At 45.0% G+C, this 27945-nt stretch overlaps 1 protein-coding gene across 2 annotated transcripts in view; it reads right to left on the reverse strand.

Moving 5' to 3' along the window:
• LEMD2 (LEM domain nuclear envelope protein 2) overlaps positions 1–27945 on the reverse strand; it is a 406431-nt gene that overhangs the window by 59047 nt on the left and 319439 nt on the right. Inside the window, exon 9 of one of the 2 annotated variants that reach the window (XM_085651170.1) lies at positions 21958–22352. The exons of the other annotated variant lie outside the window; for it this stretch is intronic. Coding sequence (XP_085507296.1) covers positions 22307–22352 — 46 coding nt within the window. The 3' untranslated portion in view covers positions 21958–22306. Of the gene's footprint in view, positions 1–21957; positions 22353–27945 lie in introns of those variants that run through there. 2 annotated transcript variants of the gene reach the window in all.

Consider the following 27945-nt stretch of genomic DNA (forward strand, 5'->3'; position numbering starts at 1 on the left):
AAGCTTGGTTGGGTTGAAATTGTAGAATTATAGCCTGAATATTGCGAATTCTGGCTACATTGGGAGAGGCAACTCCAGGTCAGATTTTCGATTCAGCGCCTCCGAGTGTGGAAATCGCTGACAGCCTTATTTATAATGCAAACGGACTTCTCTTACTCCTCATCCAGATTGTCCCATCAGTGTCGTCCAATGATTTCCACGGATATATCCCACTTTACGCTCCGTTGCTGCTGCCTCACGTTAGAAGACCGAGTTCCCTGTACAAGGGACTCGGGAGAAGTAAATACAGGTATAGGGTAGGCACACACTACTTGGGATAGTCTGTAATCCCCGTCCTGAGGAAGCCAAATAATTGAAGGCTGAAACGCGAACGCGTCGACACATTGATTCATGAGGAGTCCACAGATTGGGTTGATTCAGAAATCAATTAGTTTGGCGCATATACAAAAGATCAAGAGAGGAGCATTACCTCTGACGCCAAGAGGACGACCTCTGAATGTATTACTGCAAAAAAGAAGTATACATTGTTTGGAGCAAGAGTTAGGGGAATGTATATGTTGTGTATATAGGATATGTATATATATGTTGGATGAAGTTGTATATAGAGGTTTTTTGTGACGATTTTGTCTTTTGTGTGTTAAATGTATATACTTTGTGCACTACACACGGATGTCTATTGAGAGACTCGCTTCTGAAAAATAAGCTTTAAAAATGTTGATATAAGAAAATATTAATTGCCGAGAAAATGTATTGTTTCTTGTGTATAAATAAATAAGAGATTGATCCCTCTAAGCCCTCTTTTTTAGCTATATATTAGATGTGTCTATACCCAGGTTTGGGAGGGTCATTTGGGTATGCCCCTTAGCTTTATGCGTGTCTGGGAGATATTGAAGCAATTGCTCCATCTCACCCAGTGTGCCCTATCGTGCCTGGCTAAAAGACCCTGCGTATTCGCAATGCGCCATTGATTTGCAGCTTGAGGAGCTAGGCGCTTGCCAGAAGCAGGCGGAGGAGCATCTCCTGATGTCTGGGAATTTGCCTGCTTACGAGTATTAGAAACTACCAGCGAATCTAATGGCAACTGGCCCTTGATAAATATGGCGTCTGTAGGGGAGGCTTATATTTGTCAACCCTAGGGTCAAGATGCTTGCACCCTCTAGGTCGTTAAAAATCTCACCAGCGTGTCTCATCATGCCTTTACGCATGGGAAGTGTTTGTGAAGACCTGTGTGTGGATCCTAAAGTTTCGAACACATTTTTTTTCCTCTAGTGATTCTTTTTGTAGTGCCACCCCATGATATTGTGCAGCCCTGGCAATGAGTTCTTGATGGGAGGCATTGTCGTCTGGAGGAGATGGCTTGGCTGGGTAAAGGTCTGGATCATTATGTGCTGGAGATCAATTGTATAATCTGTCCATGGATCTATTGGGAGATGCATCTCCCCATCATCGTCGCCATCATCATCATCATCATCATCATCATCATGGTGAGATTGTGGAGAATCCCGAGGTGTAATTTGCGAGGGATTCACAGGTGGAGGAGGAGGAGGTAGATGAAAAGCACTTGTAGCAACAGATTTCTTCTTTAAATGGATCTTGTAAGGAGGGTCCTCATCAGGAAGCTTGCGTTTGTGAGGTGGCTTGGTGTGAATACGGTCAGTCTCAGGGTTAATATATAGCTTCATTTGCTTGTGATCTGGTGTTAATGGAATAATGTCTAGATTCGGATTCAAAGGGGTATCTTTGTTTCAACGCCTACGTTTTTGGTGCCGGCATCTTCGGTGCCGATGTAAGCTGGCCATTCGAAGTAGAAGGTTTCGGCTCCAAAGGTTGCTTAGCTTTTGGCACAGAGGATTTTAGCTCCGAGCCAGACTTGTGTTTGGAACCGGAGGGATTTGGTGCTGAGGAGGTCTTTTGACGACTCGGTTCTGAGCGAGAGGCTAGACTGACTGTTTTGGGGCTGGTCCCAGAGGCCGGGTGTCGGAAATGTAATCTTGGTGCCGACCTTGGCCAGGTTCCGTGTAATTTGTAATCTGCTGCCGGTAAAGAAGGAAGGAACAATTGAGCTTCATTCAAAGGTTGGCAACAATGTTGCACTAAAGATTCAAAACAAGAGGGTGATGACAGTTTCTCCAGCAGTCGAGAACCGATCACATTAAATAAAGAAGAATCGCAAGCAAGTCAACAAGTCTTAACACTGGACATCTAAGTGTGTTCCAGCACTGATCACTAATGTGTGTGACCTAGTCCTGGTCCTGAGGAGAAACTGAAAAGATTTCAAGGGTTTCGAAATGCGTTGACCCAGCTAGTTGGACAAAACACTAAGTTGTAGACTACAAGCAGCCAACAAACATGGCAATCAGCCTGTTGTTCCATTCGCTCACAACTAGCTTGCAATGGCAGGATTCACATTTTGACTAGGGTATAATCTGTTGACCGCCATTCTTTTCAACTAGAAATGAAGGGTAGGACTGCCTATCAATTGTTATGTTTGTGTATTCACATGTTGTTCATTTTGTATCCATTTTTGTGATTATGTATGTTTTATATATGTCTTGAACTGGTGTTATTTCATGTACGACATGTTTGAAATGTCCATTACTTTTTTTTCAAAGAAGCAAAGTAAAAATTGAAGGTGAATTTAATCACGAAGACCACTAAATCTAATACGGTGGTTCTATTTTTTGTAGTTTTCAAATAAATTATAGCACCCATACACTGTCTAATTCTGTTATATATCATTGAGGCCTAGTGTGGGTGCTTTAAATGGGCCCAACTCCTCCTTGTTCATGACCTTGGCCAGGAGGCAGAGGTGGTGCTGAAGCCTTGTGTTTTTACGGAGTAGTTTGTGGGGGCAAGGTGTCTTCGGTACTCGTGTCCCTGCGGCAGTTCTTTGGCGTCGAGGTCAATCTCAAGCTCCGAGTACGAGTCTTGTTCCTCCTCCTCCTCTGCCACTGATGCCTCAATGTCTTCTTGGGAGGAATCTTGACCGAAGATGTCCGGCGTATCTTTGATGCTGCATCTCTCGATGTCTAGCCAGACGATCGCGAAGAGTTTTCTTTGATCGAAACGATCAGAACCCAACGAACGGTTTAGAACTGGAGCACAGCAATGCACGTTCGAATCCGATGGCGGAAAAAACAATCTAACAATGGAGTCGATGACCATGCGCACTATCACCGAAAGGAGGAGTCACCTTATCTCTTGAGTAGGAAAGACTTCTGTCAAATTATATATACAATAAAGGGTCAGTGTGCGGGCCGACAACATTTCAAACCTTTTACAATGTAAGGATCATCATCAGGTCTTTTCAAATTAAATGCCTGCGATTCAACTGAGTGAATCCATACATACATAATAAACAAAGGTAGAAATGAAAGGACAAGTTGACAAAAAAAGAGAAAAAAAAAGTTGGTTAATTGTTAAAAATAAAAAAAGAGTAAAAACTTAACACAGATAACATCACTAATTCTTGGTTAAAGTAAAGAGCGAAGATGCCCATATACTTCGCTTTATAATCAGCATAAGAAAGCTGGCATAGCGGTGCAATAATGTGCAAAGACACAGAGTACACACGGAGTACGTCATCACATGAATTCACAAATCATGGCTCATCACCCACAGACAATACTTCTGGCTGTACTATACCATATCACAATATAATAATGAGCGGTATCCCAAGCTTTGCATTAGTCACATAGAGCTGACGCACATGTACTAACAAACATATCATTAGTGAGAAAAAGAAATACAAACATATGATACCTGCAAGGTAGGTGGCAGCAAGCAACAAAAGTGAGGTAATGATGTGATAATCAGTCAAATATAACATTATATAACAATATAATCAAGGACCAGTCCAGAGTATTGCAGTTAAGATTATGCCAATGAGAAAGACATACCTCACAGAGAATATCATACGCCACCACAAATAAGTTTGCAAAAATCAGAACAGGAGGCTTCAATCTGCTGTGTCTGGCAGAACATTTAAAGTGCAGGAATTAACCCTGTGTGCCTCTGCAGGTAGCAATTCTGCAGATTCCCCTAGAAAAACAAATCATGAAAGGAACACTGCGTCCCAATTAATGGTTTGTATCGCTACAAAAAATGATCACCTACCTAAAACACAGGGTGAGTGGTACTCCAGAATATTGGGCAGTAGGAGGATCTGGACCAAGGAAGATGGGTCTCCAGAGGATCGCATCGGGAGCTATGTGGCGCAGGAACCAACGCACACAGAATTGTATGTTTTCTTGAGATAGGGGCTGTAGGGCGCAGGAAGCAAACACGTGTGAAGAGCAATCACTGTGATGCAGGCTTGTAACAAAAGAGGACCTGTCTTCAAGAGATCGCATCTAGATAGGTATGCCGTGGGAAACAGCGCCTGCTGGAATGCACATCTATTCGAGATTGCGTCTGGGGCTTCAGGGCGCAGAAAAAACCAGCCCACCTGAAAGTCAGACACTGCAATTGGGCATGCCGAAAGGTCCAGTCCCAGCAAATAAAATTAAACAAAGGACTCAAAAACAGCATGGTGCAATGGCAGACATCTTACTAGTGTATGATTCAAGGGAAAATCAACATTAAAATGTAATCAGGTGATGCAACGCTTCTGAAAATTTGGTTAAAAAAAAATCTGTAGTGAAACTAGTGAAGATGAAAAACCTAATGGAGGGATTACCCACACATATGAAATTAAAAAAGGCATAAAAAATAACCAATGGAAACAGAAGAGACCTGAATTAACAAGAAGAACTATGTCAATTAGATCAAACAAATCAGGAATACACATTTGACAACCTGGCTGTTGATATTTTACATTTAAGGAGGCAGAATGAGGTCCCAATTATATACACTCAGAAGCGTCGAAAAATCTACTCGCCCATTCGCAATTGCGAATAAAAGTTTATCAGGTCTAGCTATTTTTAGCATCTACTACTCCCATCTGGAAAGTAAACTTAGGCTGGAAAGGAACAGGTGTTCTGTTCATTCAGAAAGTGAATAAGCTATAAAGATGCCAATAAATGTTGTTTCTATCTTGACACATTTGCTATCTTTTCAAGGAAATGTCAGTTTGTCTTTAACTAACTGCTGTCAAGTGAGCTGCCTGAAGAGGTCAGTTATTTTTCTCAAACATATAACATTTAAATAAATAGCCTGTAGATTAATATTACAAATATTTCAAAATATATCAGGAATTACAAAGGCACATTTTTTTTATTAATACATGTGATCAAACAAAGACTTAAATAGAAACAAAACAAACCAGAACACTTTACTAGGTGATGTGCAAATGACACATATTTGAAGAAACGGTATTTCCAAAAATGAATGATTGTACACTATTTAGTTTTATCAGTAAAGCTGAATGTCAGTGGGAAAGTTAATGGCCATTTCAATGCAAAATCTGCCGATTATAAATAACAGTATGCTACCACTTCATGCTTTAGTTATGTATTTATTAACAGTGATAGTATTTAAACATGATCTGAGAAACATTCCTGCCCCTGTCCTGATCTAAATTCTGTTAATGAACTAAGAGGCAAGTCAGGGGTCATGTGTATCCTAAGTATATGGCTAGATTTGTATTATATATGGAAAAATGGTCTAGTCTATTAAATCAAACAAAAGTGTTTTTGTATAGCAGACTTGCTGAACTCGCACATTTGAAGGTGCTCTCATATGTGATAATGAAGAAAATGGCAGCTCAATTAATTAAATTATTTGTTCAGGATCACATAATTTGAAACCAGTTTATGGGTCAAGAGCATTACAAATAGGTCGAGTAGATCATTCAAGTCACTACACCTGCAGGTCTAGTAATATTTTTATGATTTTTTGAGGCCTGATACACAATAACGAAGAAAACTAAAAAAGTCATAGATTGATTATAGACCAGTTTATGTAAGAAGGTTCTTCCTTTATGTTCAATCCTGTAGGTAGACTATAACCAGTTGCTCGTGCTCTAGAGTCTCTATTCACAGGGGGTATGCATCACAGTAAGGAGACCCAGTCTTCTAGTTTGTTTAATCCTGTGTACAGAATGTCTGTACAAATAATCCATTTCAGTTCTTCTTTGTTGAGGAGGGAAGAAATACTCTTGCACTTCATTGGCTGGTTCACGACAGTGATTACTTGCCAACGTAGTTATCTTCAATATGATTATGCTGCACAAAATGTTCCATTAGTGGGGCAGTCATGACCTTACACCTAAGGCAACTCATATGTTGGCACATTGTGATGCGTATTCTTTGTGTGGTTTGCCCAATGTATATTAAATCACAGGGGCAAGTGAAGGCATAAATCGCATTGCTAGTATTACAACTGGTAATGCTATCCCTAACCTGTCATCACATATTTTATCCTCTACCGACGTTTCGGTATTGAGTAAAGAACATCATTTGTTCCAACCATCCGCCCTAACTTTCTTGAACTGTAGACGGAACTCCTTAGATTTTTTTAAATTTTTTTGTTATTTCTTTTTATTGAACAATCAAAGAAATGGTCATTACATACAAGAGATCATTACGAATATCTGTGTTACATTGTCTTCGTCAGGCAGAAGTGTCATACATTATAATAGCGGACAGTACTAAGGTGGTCACATTCTACCTACTTACATACATCAGGGCGTTATTGGTTCATCAAGGGAGGGGACAAATGGGGGCTCACACACATTCCCACGATACTCATTCCATTTAGTCCAGAGCGCTATCCATTTTCGGGGACAGCCTCGAGCTACATACACTGTTTTCTCCCGTATCATACACCAATCCATGTCGTCTTTCCATGTGTTGAGTGTTGGTGGCGTTCCCGCTCCCCAGGTGGGCGATGTTTTGCTTAGCTACCATCTGCCCCAGCGTTGCCCAGGTTTTGCCCTTTGCATTCAAGTCCGTGGGCTCCCAAATGTTCATGTGGCATCTTCTGATCTCAAGTCGAATTTCCACCTCCCATACCGTGCTCATACATCCATGGACTTTTTTCCAGCAATTTTGGAATAATGGACACTCCCAGAGTATGTGTAGAAAAGTCCCCTCCAGACCACATTGACTCTTACGCATCCCATCTGCGCTCCTGCCCATCAACACCAATCTGTGTCCAGAGAGGTACACCCGATGTAGAATCTTTAATTGGATCAGCCTTAGTTTAGCTGAAATGGCAACTTCCTTAGGGGAAGAGAGTGCTTCCTGCCATTCCTCGTCGTCTATCTCTAGAACGTCCCTCCCCCATTTCTCCCTCAGTGTCCTTAGGGGATCAGGAGTGTGATGTATGAGCTTTTTATATGTAAGGTATATGGATTTCTCTAGCAAGTATCCGTCTAGTAATCCATCTTCAAGGGGAGAGGACTTTGGAAGTACTGAACCTGCTGGGATGTTTGCCTGAAGGGAGTGCCAAACTTGTGCATATCGAAAGTACTCCGAATCAGCCATCTCATGTGTCTGCTGTAGTGAGGCAAATGGCACCATTCCATGTGGTCCCCAGAGGTCTCCTATGCGGGACAGCCCTATTAGATCCCACTTGGCGAACCCCTTAGTACGACACAATGTACCCAGGCACTCGGAATCCCAGAGTGGAGTCGCAAGCGTGAGTTTATTGGCCCAACCCAAGCTGCGGTTTACCGCATGCCAAAGTTGGACCGAGTGTCTTGTAGGCCCTGTAAGGGGATATTTGTTTGGCTTGGAGTACAGCGCCCTCGTGAAATCACCGCCCGGGAGAATCCACCTGTCCATGCAATAAGCAGGATCATCACCACTGCGGTATGTACATTGGTTGATGGCTGAGAGGTGTGCTGCCCAGTAGTATTTTTTAATGTCGGGGAGGGCAACTTCCCCCATCATACCAACCGAGTGTTAGTTTATGGAGCGATATACGTGGTTTCCCTTCCCATAGTAGGTCTCTTTGTGTGGCTTCAATATCTTTAAAAAACCTTGGTGGGACTAGGTCTGGGTAATTTTGGAGGGCATATGGAAAACGTGGCAGTGCCATCAAGAGTGCTGCCCGTCCTAGGAGAGACAAAGGGAATATTTTCCAGGTGGTGGTGTCTCGCTTGAACCTCTGCAAGGGTGGGAGGAGGTTCCGTTCGTAGCAGGTCCTGGTATCAGTGGAAATGAAAATGCCGAGGTATTTGAATCCTTCTGCGACTGTCTGAATCGGGCAGTCCTTTGGCATGGAGGGGGGATTCCCATGTAGGACGTATAGCAGAGATTTGCTCCAGTTAATTTTGAAACCAGCGTTTCTCCCGAAGCTAGTGAATAGGTCTAGAACTACCCGTAATGACTTCGGGGGGTGAGTTGGAGGAGGATGTCGTCTGCGTATAAGGAGATCCGGTATTCCCACCCTTCGGCCCATTTAAGTCCCCGGATAGAAGAATCTCTTCGTATCCAGGCTGCGAGCTGCTCAAGGGATAGCGCGAAGAGCAGTGGCGAGAGCGGACAGCCCTGCCTAGTCCCCCTACCGAGCGTGAACACTTCCGAGGTTTTATTGTCAACGACCACTTGGGCCAATGGTTCGGTATAGAGGAGTCGCACCCATCCGATGAAATTAGGGCTAAAGCCCAACTTTTTAAGGACCGCCATCAGGTATGCCCATTCCAATGTATCGAACGCTATTGTTGCGTCCAAAGAAACTACGATTGCATCCTCTTGGATAGTGGAGCAGCGCCCCAGCACTCCGTGAAGTCGAAGCAGGTTAAGAGCAGTGTTGAGGTGCAGCATGAATCCCGATTGGTCTGGGTGGACTAATTTATCTATTACTGGCCTGAGTCTATTTGCTAAGCGCTTTGTGAGTATTTTCGGCTCTGCGTTCATTTAAAGAAATCGGTCTATATGAGGCACATTCGTCTTTAGGTTTCCCCGCCTTAGGAATGGCAACCAGCGTAGCGAAACACTGGTCTCGTGGCAGCAGTCCCACCTCTCTGCTGTCTTCAAACATACATTTCAAAAAAGGTGCCAATCTGTCGGGTTTGAGCTTGTACAGCTCAATAGGTAGACCATCTGGGCCAAACGCTTTGCCTGGCCGGAGGTCCCTGATTGCCGTAGCCAGCTCATCGTTGGTGAGTGTGCCCCACCATGCCTCTCGATCGGGGTCAGAAAGAGTGGGTAGTCGGATGTCTACAAGTAAGTTGGAAGAGTCTTCCTCCGGGAGTTCCGAGCCCCTTCAATACACTCGTTCGAAATGCTCAGCGAACTCACAAACTATGTCATTAGGTTCCGTAAGAGCAGCACCGGAACTGCTTTTTAGCTCCGATACTAGTCTCTGCCTTTTCTCGTTTGTCTAGCCAGGCTATCAGTTTGCCCGCTTTGTCCCCCTGGTCGTATATGCGTCCGTCCCTGTTCTTGCGAGGGTTTTAGCGGCGTCGGCCGCTATTGCTTTGTATTTGGCCGCTTTTATTAGCATTTGGTGAAGAGCAGCTTGATCTTCGTCATCTTTTGCTACCTCCTCGAGACGAAGGAGGTCATCTTCGATAGTGACCAGTTTTTCTCTTTCCTTACGCAGCCCTCCTATTGCCGAAAGGGTGTGCCCCCTAATTACTGTTTTAAATGCTTCCCACAGGGTGGTAGGGGAATCTGCAGTACCTTTGTATTCTTGGAAATAGTGGTCAATGGCCCAGGTTGACCCGAAACTGCATTTGGCAGCAGTGTTCCTAGACGCCTCCAAGGCCTTTGATTCTGTGGAATGGGACTACCTCTTCACCATCCTGCAGAATCTGGGCCTACCAGTGGGTTTCGTTTCGTAGATCCGCTTACTGTACACTGCCCCCACGGCTAGGGTCTTAGTTAACAGTCATACCTCTTCCTCCTTTTCTTTATCCCGCTGTACACGACAGGGGTGTCCGCTATCTCCTCTCCTATTTGCTTTAATCATGGAACACCTAGCAGCGAAAATTCGACAACATTACAGTCATTTGGGCCTTCGGTGCTTGTTACGACCTATTCTCATCTCGCTATATGCGGATGATGTCACTTTGTATGTTAAGGACCCGCACCATAATCTCAACTCCCCCCTGCGGGAATTTATCCAATCCGGAGGTTATTCTGGTATTCGTATAAACTGGACCAAGTCACTGATATTTCTGTTGACTAGCGTTGTTTCCCCCTTTGATACAGACTATCCGCTCAAATGGTGTGATACAGATGTTAAATATTTAGGTATCCATATATCGGCAGATCGTGAGGAATTAATGAGAACAAACTATGGATGTGCATTGGAACACATCACGAATTGCATTACTCGGTGGACCGCCCTTCCATTGTCTATGGCCGGACGGGTGTCCCTTATAAAAATGGTGATCCTCCCTAAATTTTTATACTTATTTATTAATTAATATTCCCTACGATCCTGGTCGCCATTTTTTCGCCTCGTTGCGCTTGGAATTGATACGCTTGGTCTGGGGAGGCAAGTCGCCACGCATACAATGTGATACCCTCATGAGGCCCTATTCCCAAGGAGGTTTCGATATACCCAACTTCGAATTGTACTACCTCTGCGCCCAGGCCCACTTTGCTCATTATTGGTTTCACCAGCCTCGATATACCCATGTTGCGACAGAGCATTGGCTAGCTGACCCTGTCCCGCTGAGTGACGCAATCCTGGCCGGCGTTTCCCCCCGGGCGCTCTGTCCCTCCTCAGTGGATTGCACGATCCTGGCCTAGTCCTGCATCCGTGATCATATGCAGGCCTATGCTTATACTCCCCCCTCCTTCCGCTCACGTATCATCCAGATATCTCCCTGCTACAGGAGGGCATCTTTAGGAAGGTAGCATGTGCACGGAAGCTATACTGCTGGGGAGACCTGTATCTTCATGGTACATTCCGCACACTCCCGCAGCTGTGCTCTGATCTGCCGCCGTCCTCCATGGAAACATTCTTGTATGCTCGCCTCCGGCACGGCATACAGGCCTGCACCCCGTCTTACCCTTCTGAACCTGCGACGTTAGCCCCTCTACATCATGTTCTACGGGCATCCTGTGTGTCACATCTGGTGTCCACTCTCTACCATGCGCTCTATAGCGATGTAGAGCACCCTCCGAGTGCAGCGCGAGCTAAATAGTCGCTGAAATTGGAACAAGATATTACTGATGAACAATGGCTGTTCTGTTGCAAGCAGACAGAACATATTTCCTCTAACAGCCAGCTTTGGCTGATTCATTACAGATTTTAGCATCGCAGCTACCACACCCCTGTTAAGCTTCATATATTTGGGTTGCGGGACACGAACAGGTGCGAGAGGTGTGGGATGGAAAATGCGGACTTCCTGCATCTGGCTTGGGACTGTTCGGATGTCTACGCTTATTGGAGTCATGTCCTTGAGGCTTTGGATGCTATGGTCCTACTACCTGTATCCAGGTCCCCCCTGGTGGCCCTGCTGGGGTATACGGAGCATATTCCTGCTTCATGTCGTAAATTTGTTTCCTTTAGCCTAGCTATCGCTAAGCGGAGAATAGCCTGTAGGTGGGGAAGAGGCAGGGCACCAAAGTTTAAGGACTGGCTTTCTGATATGATCTTTTGACAAGATCAACTCCACACATACGCTGAATTGCTTCCTCGTTCTTCCCGTCCGCGGGACACCTGGGGCCCACTCCAGGCATACTTACTGCAACATCCCATTAGTGACACACACGCACTGTAGGTTATTTGCTAGCTTCCTCATTTACAGTACCCCGCTGGTCACTCTGTTGCTCCCGTGAGGAGAATGCTCAGGGCCAAGGCTATTTCCCACATCTCTAGGTCCCGCGTTTGCCAACCCTCCCCTCTCATCTCATCTCCCTTCACACCAAGATGCACAGCTGCCCTTTGCGCGCCTATACTGGGTATGTGCGGTTGGACCACTGTCACCTGATGTACGCAGGCTCATGGCTGCTCTCTCCTCATTGGTTACTTGTCCCTGTAATTGTGCCAGATTCCTGTTTGATGGCCTTACGGCACCATCTCATGCTGTATAGTATGATGTCTCTTTCATATGTCCTCGCTAACTGTCATTTCCTGATTTCGTTATGTTTATACGCATGCTATACTTCTATACCATACTGAGCAGATCTGCTGTGATCGGCCTTGTGGTGGACGGGGGTCCCAGGCGCATACAGTGGCTGTTGCCTGCTACGAATACCCACTGTGGAGGAACTGCGGCGCTAGAAGTCCCGTTTTACGCTGCCTTCCAAATGACGTTCCGCAAATGAGGACATGTTCATGTAAATGTCAGTAGGTTTTGTTTAAAGGCCTCCAAACTCTGAGCCCTGATGCGGGCATATGTAATTCTTCTGTGTGGTCCTTGTCATTATTGTGATGCTGTGTCTGCCTTTATATAATCAATAAATAAAGTTTAAAAAAAAAAAATAGTGGTCAATGGCCCAGGTAATGGTAGTTCTGGCCTCCGGGTTGTGTAGATGCCAAGGATTTATAGGTGCTATACAGCCTACCCTCTTCTCCCCAATCGTGAGATGGACACACAGGGGGGAGTGATCGGAAATGCCTCGTGCCAGGTGTTTGACATCCTGAGTGATCGTGTTTAAGTTAAGAGGCATGAGAATATAGTCTAACCTGGAGTGTGTGTGGTGTGATCCTGAGAAAAATGTGTACTGCTGGAGGTTTGGGTAGCGCCGCCTCCAGAGATCTGTGAGGCCAAATGCTTCAATGAAATTAGAGAGCCAGTTTTGCCCAGCACTGATGTATCGTGGCGGGTGCCGGTCTAGAATGCCCGATACAACTGAGTTGAAGTCCCCCCCCCAATTATGAGTTGCCCCTCCGGAAGGGAGAGTAGGAGCGTCCCAAGATCTTTGTATGATTGTGTTTGGAGACCTGGTGGTATATAAACCGTTAACAATGAGAGTGTAAGCCCTTCCCATTGTCCCGAGACCGCCGCGAAGCGTCCCAGCGGGTCAGTCCAGGTGTACTTGATACTTAGTGGGAGGGTATGACTGAGTAGGATGCCCACCCCTCGGGACCCAGATGTGAAGCCGGCATGCGCCACCATTGTGTATCCCCATCTGTTTAGTGCCTTACAGTTGTTTCCGATTAAGTGCGTCTCCTGGAGTAGAGCGACATCCGGGAGATGACGCTTTATGTGTTGGGAGCACAATACTTCTTTTTATCTTGTCTCCCAACCCGCTGACGTTCCAACTCGAGATTTAAGCTTTTATCCCACTTCGTACTGATTGTGACAATTTACAGTTCTGTACATTGGATGACACTCTCCTGTCTAAAGTTGAACGGAGACAAAACTGAGCTTATGCTCTTAGGTAACACCCCCAAGCTCACTATTAACTCACTGTGGCCCATCTGCCTCGGCCTGACTCCAGTGCAACAGGACACAATCAAAAGCTTGGGCATCTGGCGGATAACTCCCTTAACTTTAACAATCAAGCAGCTAAACTTGCAGCCACCTGCTACAGTCTACTTAGGCTACTCCGAAAAATTCTTCCCCTACTTCCATTTCAGGCGAAACAGATTATGGACCAGGGTCTCATCCTATCACGCCTGGCTTTGGGAAGGCCCTCTATTTAGGGGCCCCTCAGTCCAACTTGCGCAAGCTCCAGGTCATCCAAAATTGCGCAGCCCGTACACTCCTTCAGATCCCCCATCGACTCTCAATCAAACCTGGATTAAAGAACCTCCATTGGCTCCCAGTTAGGGAAAGAATTGAATTCAAGGCCCAGTGCATTGCCCACAGGGCCTTTTGGAAGACGGGCTCTGCCATTAATCAATCATTGATTACCCCCTACCACCCGAATAGACAGCTTAGATCAGCAACTTCCTTCCTCGCCATAGTACCCAGGATAAAAAGAGCTAGATGTGGTGGCAGCTCCTTTTCTTATAACTCGGCCAAGCTCTGGAACGCTCTCTCCCTCCATCTGCGGACAGAGCCCAATTTGCTCCCATTCCGTAAGCTCTTAAAAACTCTGCTCTTCAATAAATCTGAATAGTCTCTAACTGTTTGCCTGCACGCGTTGTCTGTAGCGCTAGGACACCTTAGGGTAGCTATCGCGCTTAATAAATGGTCTTTTCATTTCATTTCACAACCTGTTAGGTTTGCAACACCACCAGATCACAATACTTCGTTCCTTGCATGACCAGTGCGCCTCTACCCCGTTCCCTCCCCCCAACACCAACAATGAGAATATAGAACACAGTCGACCCTCGAACCCCCCAAAACGAGCCCCCCCTCCCTGCTACCCTGCCACATAGGTTTGAAACTACCCACATCCCCAACTAGCAGAGTGCCTATCGTCCTAGAAACCAGTCAACAGTGACGTGGGGAAGTGAGCTAGTACCAACTCGGGCCACCAGAGGCCCACCCCCATACTTTTCAAGGCTCGTCAGGTTTGTGACCCCGAGATAGTTTGGGACCCATCCCACACAACATGTCTCCCGCCCCCCCTCCCTGCGAAGAACATATTTTACATTAGTGACGTAAGGCCTGTTTAATAGTCCGGCATAAAGAGTCTAGTTCGTTTAATGTCTTTGGCCGTAGGTCTATCCCCATCTGTGCCAGGAGATGTCAAGTTTTGAGGCTCCACAGTCTTACCGGCCAACGCCTCATGGGACACCCCCCACTCATTTTATTAGCAAGAAAGATTATAAATTACAATTTGTCGAGGTAGTCGCGTCCATTCCAGATGAGGAATCCAGAGTCAGTCAGTCTCTCTGGGTCACCAACTTTCCCGGGCTGCTGGATCTCGATCTCCGGGAACGCTGGCTTTGTCTATCTGTGTCCGATATTCCATCTGTTGATCCCGGCGATTGCGCGTGGGTCTCTCTCCAGCTGCCCCCTGTTGCTGCTGCCGTTCCCTGCGTGGCTTTCCCATCCAGCCAGTCCTGTACCTCCGGTGGAGTAGTGAAGAAGAGCGATTTGCCGTCCGCTATAACTTTGAGCTTCGCTGGGAAGATCATCATATATTTTATCCCTCTTTGTCTAAGGGCCACCTTGACCCCGAAGGAGCGTCGGTCTTGTTGAACTTGAAGCGTAAAATCCGGGATGAATCGTATCGTAGAATTTTCGTATTGCAGGTCTCCCTGAACTCGAGCTGCCTGGAATATTGCAAAAACAACAGTGATGGACAGAATGCAGAACAATGTCATACATTCACCCCAGTACAGATAGCTGGGCCTAAATCCATCGTTTTTTTTCTCACCATGCCATTCCAGCTTGAACCCAGCCATATGCAAATCAGTATTGACCCTGTGCCTCATGGGTACAGTCCAGCCCGAACTGGGGGTGAATGTTTTGATTTGTTCTGCATTCCGTCCATCAATTGTGTGTCTTTTGCTTTCTCGCCCTCAGTGCGCCAGGTATGCCCAGACGTAGGTCCTGGGCTCACTGTGCCACTGTAATCAAGCTATCCTGGCTGAAGAGGGGTGAAACCCCGAAAACGGTCCTAGGATACTTGTTTCCGTTCCAGGAAAGACCTGGCTTGGCAGTCCGGGCTGGACAGTTCCCATGAGGCACAGGGTCAAGACTGATTTGCATATGGCAGGTCTAAACTGGGGTGGCATGGTGGGCAAAAGAATGATGGATTTAACCCAGATCTCTTGACTGGGGTTGAATGTTTTGATTTGTTCTGCATTCCGTCCATCAATTGTGTGTTTTTGCCTGCAATATTGCGTCGCGGTCTCAATAGTTGAGGATTTTTGTGATTATAGTCCTAGGGGCCGCCCCCGGTTTGGGGTAGTGAATAGCGAAGAGAGCCGCTTCGGTTTAAGGTGGTTCAGGATTAGGTCTTCAAGGAAAAGGTCCACTCTCTGTCCTTCCGGGACTCCAACCACTCCGATGTTGTTTCGACGGGCCCTCCCTTCTAGATCTTCGAGCTTCAGAGCCATTTCACGGTGTTGGTGAACCAGTTTGTTGACCCGTTCTTCGAGCTTCTTCTTGGAGGTTTGGAGTTCAAGGACGTTAGCTGACTTTGTCCGCAGTTTTGTTCATATCAGCTCTCAGCAAGTTCATTTCGATGGATACTTTGTCGATTTTTGTTTCGAGAGTGGTCCCCAGCCCCTGGATGGCCGCCATTATGGATGTAAGAAATGGTTCGGTGGTGTCAGACTGGTCACCTTGAGCTCCTTCGTCTTGTGAGGTTGACTTCGGGACAGCATATTTATCCAGTTTATTGGTTTGCACTGTTGTTGTACCCTTGGGCTTCATTGTGTGTACTCACTTATATAGGCCACACCGCAAAAGGATTACGCCTCTCCCCGTGGTATTGCGCCCCCCCTCCGAAAGACTGCAGTTCATTTTAGCAGTAGCCCCCCGTGACAGCCGTCTGCGGCAGGTATGTCGATGCGTGCACGTGGCAGGGGGTGGGGCCGTCCCCCCGGATCCCCAGGGGTTTCCTCACCTCTCAGCCAGGTGATGATCCCTGCCCCCCCTTCCGTTGTTTGTTGGCTTTCTCGCTTTTAGGCAGGCAATAGGGTCAAGGGCGCCTTGGAAGAGTCCAGCCGCCACAGCGCGTGCCGCACCCGCAGGCCCTGACTAAGATGCACTGTGGCTGGTGTTTAACGCACGGGCCTACCGCTCCCTGGTCCAGGAAAGAGGGTGACCTCCCGCCCCCAGTACGCCGCCCCCCTCCACACATGGTAACTCAAGGCACGGGCCACACATTCGCCCCAGGGTATGCCTGGTAATATCAAAGTCCCTGACTCCGGGCAGGCCACATCCACTACGAGAAGAGAAGGGAACCCTTAGCTGCAACGTTTCGAGGTTGTAGCGCGTCTCGAAGAGGTCGCCCGCCCCGCTCCACTCCGCCCCAAGACGCGACGGCGCGTCATGCCGGGGGAAGGGACCGGGGGGGGGGGGGGGCGGATTTAGGGCTCGGTTCCGGCGGAGCTCGTTCGTCAGGCGGCCATCGTCGTTGGCGCCAAGCCACGCCCCCTTAGATATTTTTTTTAGGAAAATCATGCTACAATAATTTTTTATGACCATACCTCCCCTCAAATCTGAAAACACTGGCCTCTACCCAGCATCCACTTTTTCTCCTCCCAACGGTACTATCCCCCTGGAAATTCACACATTTGAGAAACAGGTATTGAAAAAAAGTGTCTGCTAGCGAACAGCAAAATACTTCTGTTCCATATAGTATTTCACTATCAGAAAAGACAGCATTACAGAAATTGTAAAACAGTTCTTTGATATCAAGCCTGCTGATAAAGGAGGCGCAATACTGGTGTAAGATATTGGTAAATACAAGAAAGAATTATGAGACAGCCAACTAATACAGGGCATTATGTTAAACTGGCTTCAGACCCTACAAATGAGCTCCAGGGACTAATCTTGGATACTACCACTACAGGTAAGACAGATGGTTATTTGGGTCATAGTGAATTTCTTTTCTTGAACACAAAAAGTCCCTGAACAATAGTAATATATACACTACCCAAAGTACACAAGAACTCTGAATAACCCCCCAGCAGACCAAAACATTTCTGTGTATCTATATTTTTAACCTATTGGGAAGTATATTGAATTTTTCTAATAATGATTTTGTCCTGAACACCACCTGCTGCGTTAGGGATAGAAGGATGTTATAACCCAGATTGAATATTTCCATATTAACTAGGAAAACTCCTTTTCTTGGTACAATGGACTTCGAATCATTGTATATCAACATTCCACAATTAGATGGTATTTAAGTCATCAGAAAGACGCCTGATAAAAGAACAAGACCACACCAAGTCCCTACGTCATTTATCATTGAGCTACTTCAACTAACTCTGACCAAAAACCTTTTTCTGTTTGACAATGACTTCTACCAACAAATCAAAAGCACATCAATGGGAGTCGTTTTTGCTCTGAACTTTGCCGTTTTGTTTATGGACGATTTGGAATCAGAGCTCATTTTATCTAACCGTAATCCTTTCTGCAGCCACATCGTGATGTTGAAGCCGTATATTGACGATATTCTTTTCATTTGGCAAGGAGAGTAGACTTGTTGAATTTCTTAAGTGATTGAACGCTAAATGTAAGGGCCGGAGATATATACTTCAACATGACAAATCTGAAGTAGCTTTCTTAGACCTGATTAAAACAGAGAATGGGGAGTTATACACTACCCTATATCATAAGCAAACATTGAGAAACACCCTTTAAGCATATTCTAGTCATCACCCCAGAGCCTTATGGTGCTACCTTCCTTATTCTCAATTCTTGAGAATTAGAAGGAACTGTATGTTTAAATAAGACTTTCTTTTTTGAGGCAGAAACTTCTTTTTAGAAGGTACCCTAAAAGAATAGTAAAAAGATCAATGAAGAGGGCCTGGTATTGTTCCAGAGAATTGTTGCTTACCCCAAAAAGAAAACAAGCATTTAATACAAATTGGTCTCGCATTTGTGAGAGTTCGAAATATTGGCGTTGTAAATCAGAATGCCTTTTACCCATGTGTTTTGGATGAGAGTGGATGTATTTGGTGTGAAGTGGAATTATGTGGCTTGGAACTATTAGTTGTGGAATTGTGTGCAGTGGATTTGTTTAGAGGAATTATGTGGCATGGTGCGTAATGGAAATATGTGGATAGTAATTATGTGGTATTGAGTGTACTGGAATTATGTGGAGTGGGATTGAGGCCTCAGAGATTGCGCTTTTTGCTATAGCAGTAGTTTCATATCCTGATCAGAAGTACAAATATGCCCTTTCCCTCCTAGTGTCTTGGCAGCAGTGGGTGCAACGAAGGGCAGATGACTCTGTTTGAACCTAGGCTGCCTAGCACAAAAACGTTTAAAAAGCCAATAGGTCTCACTTTTGGGACCTAATGAGTATTTAGCCAGAGCTATTGGCTGAGCTAATGTGTTAAAGCTATCTTGTAGAGTAGTGTGGCTTTTGTGCAGCATGTTTCAAAGCTATAATACAAACAATGCTATAAGCATTTTTGTTACCTTATCTGAGAAGTTTGCCTGGTATATGCTGGTCACTAGTTAAAGTGGCCACCTTGCACCAGTACAATTCGACTCTTATGGTAGATAGGTTTAAGACAACCTTTTAAAGAAAGCTATCCTAGTGGTAGCTGTGGAATGCAGCCTTCAGGCTAAGTCTTTAGAGGAATGTAAAGCAGCTTGTTTTACCTTATAATCTCTTGAATCACTAAATGAAAGGACACCACACAGGTATATATATAAAATATATATGTATTTATTACTAGACACACTCTGCTAATCTCTTTATGAGATTAGAAGTCAAGGACATATGCACAAATCAACATTTCACAACAAGTTAATCACAAATATGGCTGGGGCCCTAGGGGCATACCAGACCATATACTAATGAAGAGACTTGGGAATATCGACTTGCGAGGGGACAAGGCCTAGGGCCTTCAGAAGCGCTGGGGCCTCACTAATCCACCCAAGGCAGGTAAGTTAAGGACCCACGGGAGACACCTGCAGTGTGAACACAGCCGCGGATCCCAATTGACTTCAATGGAGCAAGTCGCGGTTGGAATTTTTAAGTTTTAGGATACTTCGGGAGAGTCTACGAGCAAGTCACTTACAGGTTAAGTAGTTCTAGAGCCAACACCCACAGGAGCACTGTAGTGCTCGAGTTACCTCACCCAGGGAAGCCGGGTGCATAGGTGTCTTTTGGTGTCGGGTCGCGGCGTCGTTTTCAATGGGAGCCAAAGAAGACTTGCTGCTTATGAAGACAGAAGAAGAGTCCGGTGGAATCCAAGGCTGGGTTCAGAAGAAGGAAGACCTGAAAGCAGAAGGGACAGTGTTCAAAGTCACTTGGCAGTGACCCGGGGCAAGGAAGCTGGATGCCCACAGTCGTCGGGTGATCACGGGTGTCTTGACTCTTCAGCCACGAGGTCCAGGAGGCGTCGACGACGACCAGGAGCTGGATTCGGCGTGTCCCACGAAGTCTGCAGCTTACTGAGGTGTCGGCGACTAGATTGGAGCCAACAAGCCTTGGCAACAGCAAGTCTCGTGGAAAGTGTAAAAAGTCAGCGGTGCAGAACAGCAAGGTCTGAGGGACTCACCCAGCGAGGGTAAGTCGGGGCAGGCCTGGAGTAACCAGGGGAGCCCTTTGGTTCTGTAGAAAAGTCTTCTGGGGACCCACAAGCCAACCGGCAAGGGATCGCGAAGACGCCTCGGGAGGATTCACTCACCAGGAGCCCACGGTCACTCGGGACGAGGTAGGCCTCTGATCTTCGGAGGAAATCCTGCTGGAGGCTTGGACCACACGGGGTCCAATGCACAAGTTCGTAGAACGCCGTGAAGGGGTTGCACTCTAAAATAGTGCCTGGTACCCAGGTATTGCAGTTCCTCGTCACTCGTGGGGTCCACGTGCCTCAGCGTCACTGGGGACTCATGATGGCCTTGGAGAAGTCAGGAAATCCACTTCCGGGGCTGCAGGGACTTCAGACTCCGGCAGGAACGTTTGCGACCATTGATTCAAACGTTTGGTGCCTGCCAAGCAGGGAAGTCACTCCTTGACTCCAAGGGAGATTCTTCAGTCTTCCGGAGGTAGTGGAACGTCGAAGGTCCAGGATTCTTCTTCAGAGCGTCGTCCAGGGATATCTAGTTTTTAATGGCAAGGGCTCCCTAACTTATACTAGAAGGAAGGGAGGGACTAGCTCTATGACCCCACCTATGGGAGGGTCAGGGGAGTGGGTGGCTACACCCACTTCCCTTTGTCCAGTTTCGTGCCAGAGCAGGGGCTGGTAGCCCCTGAACCGGTTTGAGCTGGCATATGCACAGAGGAGCCTACTGCTCCCCCACTGCAGGACTTCAAAGCACTCTAAGAGTGCACCCACCCAGCTCCAATACACTAAATCCTGTCTGGGAGGTGGTGACACCTCCCTGTGACAGGATGCTCCACTGCGAGTTTCGGTCAGCAGCAGGAGGGCAGCCCAGTGTCTGTGCTGGTGGCATCCATTTTGTGATGCCAGGGCTCTTTCAGGATTCTACCGTGTTTCCATAGTGGGTACATGTCTATCCCTCTAGAAGGGGGGGCTCATACTCCCACACCAGTTACTGGTGTGGGGATATGATTCAAAAGTGTTTGACACCACACACACGACATGTTTTGATGCAGCCATTCCAAAGTTATCATTTACCGCTAGGTTAGAATGCACTTAAGAGTATATGGTTTAACCGCATCCACAATCAGCCACAGAGAATGGGCACTGAGAGCTGCAGATGGGCCCTGCTCAGGCAGAGGCACCCACTCACATGGAAACCAAGCACCCTGCCCTCAGGATTGTTAGGGTCTGCCTTAGGGGTGACTGATAGGTTTATATGTGTGTGTAAGGAGAGATATAGGGAACTTATATCTCAGTGAGGAGTGCTAACTGGCTGCAGCAGCAGGCCTGTGGTGTCAGATTTAGTCTGCTTCCCAGGGGTGGCATAATACATGCTTCAGCCCCTGGTAGGCCTGTGAAGTACCTATGCCCTTGGTACCTAAGGTACCATATACTAGGGGCTTATAAGGTACCACAGTATCCAATCACTAGTGCATCTAATATTCACTCCAAGTTGTTTAGAGAGAACAGAGAGGCTGGGGCCCTGATTAGCAGGGTCACAGCCAGACTATAGCCAGAAACCAGTGTTAACATCAGAAGAAAAGTGGGGGCAACATAAGGTGCAGATCCTACTCTCCTACACCTTATCTATAATTAAGATGAGATTAAGTATAATTGAATGACCATATTAAAAAAATGAATTAATTTATAAAAAAAATGTTTTGTGAGTTTTGGGGGGAGGAATGTCAGCAACTTTTTCCTGCCTGTTCCAATAGTTGTTATAGGTTTTTTTTTTGGCTGAGGGGGGAGATATAAACAAAGGGAGGGCAGAGGTTGGGAAATAGTTTTGTGAATTATAATTTGAGTAGGAGATGGATATTAGGGGAAAATTAACAGATGGCAGATTTTAAGGGTACTATGAAGCTAGAGCAATGGCTGAAGTATGGAACAAGTATCAACAAGGCAATCCCAATGTAACCACTCAATGGTACAATCCTATTATAAAGTATCACACATGTATAACTAAGGTTCCAGAACAATATCACATTTATTAAAAAAAGGATTTACAATAAAAGCTCCTAAATCAATCAATACAGTACATATTTAAAAACAATCACTTCATTTCTTCATTCATGTTATACATTTGAAAATAAAAATTACACAACACAAACTGTTATGAGCCCGCATAACAGAAAACAGACACAGACAATGGACTTTGTCATTTATGGCACATCCTAAATGACCGTAATTTTTACACCGTGATTTGGGATATATGCGACCCACTACTATCTCCAATTCTCTACGGCGGTCCCTTGGATTGTGTATATCTTTGGCGTCGACGCGTTTCGATGGTTTTGACTTTATAGGACCATCTTTGTCAAGACAAATTATAGGCTTGAGTTGCTTCCGGCTCAATTTCGAACCTAGAAAGACATAAGTACTATTAATAAACTAAATAGAGGTTCTACTAGAGAGATATCAATTCATCTAACTATGTTGGCCTCTATTTAACATGATTGTCTTATACTTTACGATTACCCAATATGTTATCATACCAAAATCTACTTTTACTCCGAATTTAGGCCAAATAGACAAGAACGTAGAAATTTTTGAGAAGATTGTGGAAATGGAAATAAAAAGCATGAGGCAGGCAGCCTATAAATATCACGATAATAATCTTACCTCTAACCAAAAGATAGCTTTGAAATCCCTACAACAATGCAACCATATAACAATCAAACCGGCTGATAAAGGCGGGGGGGGTTGTCATTTTTGATACGTGTGACTATGAAAAAAGAATGAGGGATCTCCTCAATGTCAAAGAACACTACCAACCTATCCGTTTTACATCCATTGATGTCCTCAAAAGGGAAGTGTCTTCCTTACTGAACTTAGGCAGAGAACAAGGATGGTTATGTGAAAACGAATATAGATTTTTACTTAACACCCATCCGATGATACCAGCTATCTACGGTCTCCCGAAGATCCATAAAAACTGCAAAGATCCACCCATGAGACCCATTGTGAGCAGTGTGGGATCTATGTTGGAACCCCTCAGTAGATATGCTGACCACTTTTTAAAACCCATTGTGCAAAAACAGAGATCCTATTTAAAAGACACAGCACATGCAATTTCCATTTTTGAGGGTCTTAGTTTTAATAGGGCTACCCAAATTTTAGTTACCATGGACATAGAAGCCCTTTATACTAATATTCCTCAAAATGATACGATTGAAGTCATCTCCAACATACTGGACGATGAGGATTTGAATGGGGCTAGTAAGAGGTTCATCATGTCCTGTATAGAAATGGTACTCAAAAACAATATCTTTCTATTCAAAAACGAAGCATACATCCAAGTGAAAGGTACCAGCATGGGGGCCACCTGTGCTCCTAGTCTGGCATGCCTGTATGTGGGTGACTTCGAATCCAGACATGTTTATAATGAGATGGCCCCCTATTTTGAAAATGTTACCTGCTGGCACCGTTACATTGATGATATCATCTTTATTTGGAACGGTGTCAGTCAGGAACTAGAAACATTTTTGGAATGGATTAATTTAGGGGATCCAAACCTAAAATTCACTGCTCATTACAGCGTGTCTGAAGTAGAGTTCCTGGACATCAAAATTAAGAACTCCAATGATGTCCTTCAGGTAGAATTATTCTCTAAACCTACAGACAAAAACACTCTCCTGCACTATGGGAGTAATCATCCACGTTCTCAGAAGGACAATATCCCCTTCGGGGAATTTTTAAGATTAAGACGCAACTGTACCACCCTTTCTGACTTCTATCACCATTCTGAAATCCTTAAGAAAAAACTTAAGGCCAGAGGCTATCCGGGCAAACTCATTAAACATTCATTCAAAAGAGCGAGATTTTATAATCGAGATAATCTGCTCGAGGTCAATAAAGTTAGAACTAAGAACAAACCAACTGACCGTATAGTTTTTGTGTCCCAATTTTCAAATCTGAGCAATCGGATAAAGAATATAGTGAACAAAAATTGGAAGATTTTGAACCATGGGTCGGATGTGACGTTAGAGAAGCCTTTGTTTGCGTTCCGACGTAACAAAACTATACATAATGCTTTGGTCAGAACCTATGAAGGTAAACATGAGACACAAAATACACTCACAGGAGATAAAGCCAAGGGTAATTACAGATGTGGAACATGTTCCATTTGTCCCTTATGTCTGGAAGCTAAAAATGTGACATACAATAACCAAAAAATCTGGGCCAAAGGCTTGAACAACTGCCGTAGTAAGAACGTAGTGTATTTGCTGATTTGCCCCTGTGGTCTCGGTTATGTAGGTGAAACAAGTAGGGAGCTACGTATCCGGATTTTAGAGCATAAATCTGCAATCCGAACCAAAAAAGCAAACGCCCCGCTGACAGAACACTTTAATCTAATGAACCATACTTGTGATCAATTTCAATGGTTTATTTTGGAGAGAATATTTGTCAATAGAAGAGGGGGTGACCCTGATACTACCAGGAAAAAGAGAGAGCAGTGGCACATTTGGTATTTAAATACAGTTGACAGGGGACTTAACACAAAAGAAGATTGGATGAGTATTATTTCCACATAGATACCGTGATGAAATGTATAAAACCGGGGGAGGTTTTTGTCTGAAGTAACACTAAGATTGTATTGTTTTTAGACTCAGTTGGTTGTAAAAGGTTGTTTACCTATACATTTGATGTATTTAACATCGGGGTGATTTGAGGGCAATTGGAAAAGTCATGTCCGTATGTTCATACTAGGTCGATGCACTTTATGATGTTATATGTTTATTCCGATGACGGCCAATTCAATAATGCTTTTCAGATTATATGTTACCAATGAGGTCGTGCAATATTTTCTTGCATTGATGTAATTTTTTCCTAAATGCGATGCAATTGTATTAAGAATTTCAATGACTGTTTGGAGTTCACAGATAGGAACAATAAAGTTATATTGTACTAGGATTGAAACGATGACGAGAAATATGGGGTTCTATTTGGAATGTTTCCAAAAATAGTAACAACGTCAAACTCATCTAACATACGCGTGCGAGTGCACATAGTTTATAATATTACACGCAAATCATACGCTTCCCTAATATGCAAAGCTGGGATCGATTGTAAACATCTGATTTAACCCCTTCCATGCGGCGCAAATTCCGCCGCGGTGCTGACCGTTTCTTGCGCGGGCGGGCTCATGACGGAACGGTTCCGTCATGAGCACAGCTCAACCGACGCTCATGACGGAACCGTTCCGTCATGAGCACCGAAGGGGTTAAAAAAAACACTCCACTTAGAGTAGAGATATATCCAACTAGAAGATACGTAATTTGACTTTCGATAAGAACTCACACGTGAGCGGCGACACGTGATTCTTTGAGCCAATCATGAAAGCCGAGTCTTTCCAACAAATAGGCGAACAGATTAGATAATCTTAGAACAGACGGAGCAAGGAGACTCCATACCGGCGGAATAATTTAGAAGCCGTAAGGTAAGACTCGGCAACCTTATTAACATAGAGACTCAGTCAGGCAGCGCGGCCTCGATGCAATCGCATTACAGGCACTTTCCAGTGAGAATAGCTTGGTTGCGCGGTAGTAAATGGTTCCTTTGTATTTTTTTAGGGATTCGATAGGAGACGCTATACAAGGGTATGCTAAACGGACCCCCGTCTCTGACGATTTTATCTACTAAGAAATACGCCACGTTATGCTACGTTAGCGCATCGACACATACCGGTAAGCGCACTGTCATTGTAGCCCGATAAGACAAATTGAGGCTACTTCAACAATAACCTATGCCGTTATGTTACTCCACAGCAACTCATGTCTGTGTACCTTGGCCAATTGAAATAAACACACGGTGCCAGCACGTAATCCTTCCTCTTACAATCATCTCAGGAAGCAAGCTCTAAGCAGAGGGCAGAATCGATAAAGGTGAGGAAGCGATAATGTGAGCAGCATACAATACGGGGGGCAGCATTTTGGCTAATACGTGGAGGTAGAGTTTCTATATTTAAAGCCATCTACAACCGAAATGCCCCATATCAAAGCAGTAGGAAAATGTAGTCACATAAACCAATATTGACTGTGATTAGGAGCCATCTACAACCGAAATGCCCCATATCAAAGCAGTAGGAGAATGTAGTCACATAAACCACTATTGACTGTGATTAGGAGCCATCTACAACCGAAATGCCCCATATCAAAGCAGTAGGAAAATGTAGTCACATAAACCACTATTGACTGCGATTAGGCTGAGCATATAAAGGCTGACCAAACAAATTTGATAACATATTGGGTAATCGTAAAGTATAAGACAATCATGTTAAATAGAGGCCAACATAGTTAGATGAATTGATATCTCTCTAGTAGAACCTCTATTTAGGTTATTAATAGTACTTATGTCTTTCTAGGTTCGAAATTGAGCCGGAAGCAACTCAAGCCTATAATTTGTCTTGACAAAGATGGTCCTATAAAGTCAAAACCATCGAAACGCGTCGACGCCAAAGATATACACAATCCAAGGGACCGCCGTAGAGAATTGGAGATAGTAGTGGGTCGCATATATCCCAAATCACGGTGTAAAAATTACGGTCATTTAGGATGTGCCATAAATGACAAAGTCCATTGTCTGTGTCTGTTTTCTGTTATGCGGGCTCATAACAGTTTGTGTTGTGTAATTTTTATTTTCAAATGTATAACATGAATGAAGAAATGAAGTGATTGTTTTTAAATATGTACTGTATTGATTGATTTAGGAGCTTTTATTGTAAATCCTTTTTTTAATAAATGTGATATTGTTCTGAAACCTTAGTTATACATGTGTGATACTTTATAATAGGATTGTACCATTGAGTGGTTACATTGGGATTGCCTTGTTGATACTTGTGATTGGTACCCCTTTCCCTTCATTGTACGAGGGGTCGCTCTCAGTCCATTTCACTGAAGTATGGAACAGACAAATATCATAACACATAGGCCCCCATTAGGACTTCAGTCCGCCCGCCACCCTAGCGGGGCTGTGACCGGCCGCCGGTGGTGCGGCGGTACCGCACTGTTAATTAGGATGCGACCGCCACCCTGGCGGTCGCATCCCGCATATTCAACATTGTAGCGGTCGGTGCTGTAAGCAGCACCCGCCACAATGTTGAAAATGCATGCACAACGTGACAGGCACCGCGCGTGCATATTATGGGCCTTTTCTGCCCGGCCGGCAATCGTGACGATTGCCTACCGGCAGAAAAGCGCTGGACGGTCTTTCCGTCCACCGCGGTACCCCCCGCCATGCTAATGTGGCGGGGGGTAAATGGCCGTCCGGCGGGGTGTTTTGGCAGGCGGATCGCCACCGCCGGTCGAGCGGTGGCAATCCGCCCGCCATGTTAATAGGCCCCTTAATGACCTTGGTCTTCCACCTGGTGCTTTCAAAAGGATCATGAGTTATTTAAGCACTATCCTACCAGTAGGAGTATAAAAACGAGGCAGCAGTTACTAGGGCTACAAAGCCATATCAGTAACAGAAGTGCGTTATGCAAAAACTGAGTAACATAGCAAGCAGTGCTCCTTTAACACCCCCCCTTTTTAATCCTTTAGTACCATTAGCATTTTTTGCTTTACATACACAATGAGAATGACACAACGTGAAGAAAAAATGTGATGCCACCCCAGAGGCAGAAGTCCGCTATGCACAACAACAACAAAAATAACATGGAGAAACTGATGAACTTCACCAAAGGTAAATACAATTTTGCCATTTAATTTCTCCACAAAAAGTGATTATTCATTTCCTAACAAGAGGCAGGGGGCGGTATGGTGAATATATGCAAAAATAAAAAATAAAATTAGACTTGCTTACTTGTTCTCCTGTGGCAGTGTGCTCCTGGCAGCTCATGAAGAGCAGAGCGGTTATCTGCGCCTCCCTCAGTGATTACTCCTTTGCCACAGGATGCTGCAGTACAGGGGCATGTCCCAGAAGGAGGAAGGAAGGCACCGGGAACTGGATGCTGTC

The sequence above is a fragment of the Triturus cristatus genome, chromosome 1_1, assembly GCF_964204655.1.
Source record: "Triturus cristatus chromosome 1_1, aTriCri1.1, whole genome shotgun sequence".
NCBI lineage: Eukaryota > Metazoa > Chordata > Amphibia > Caudata > Salamandridae > Triturus > Triturus cristatus.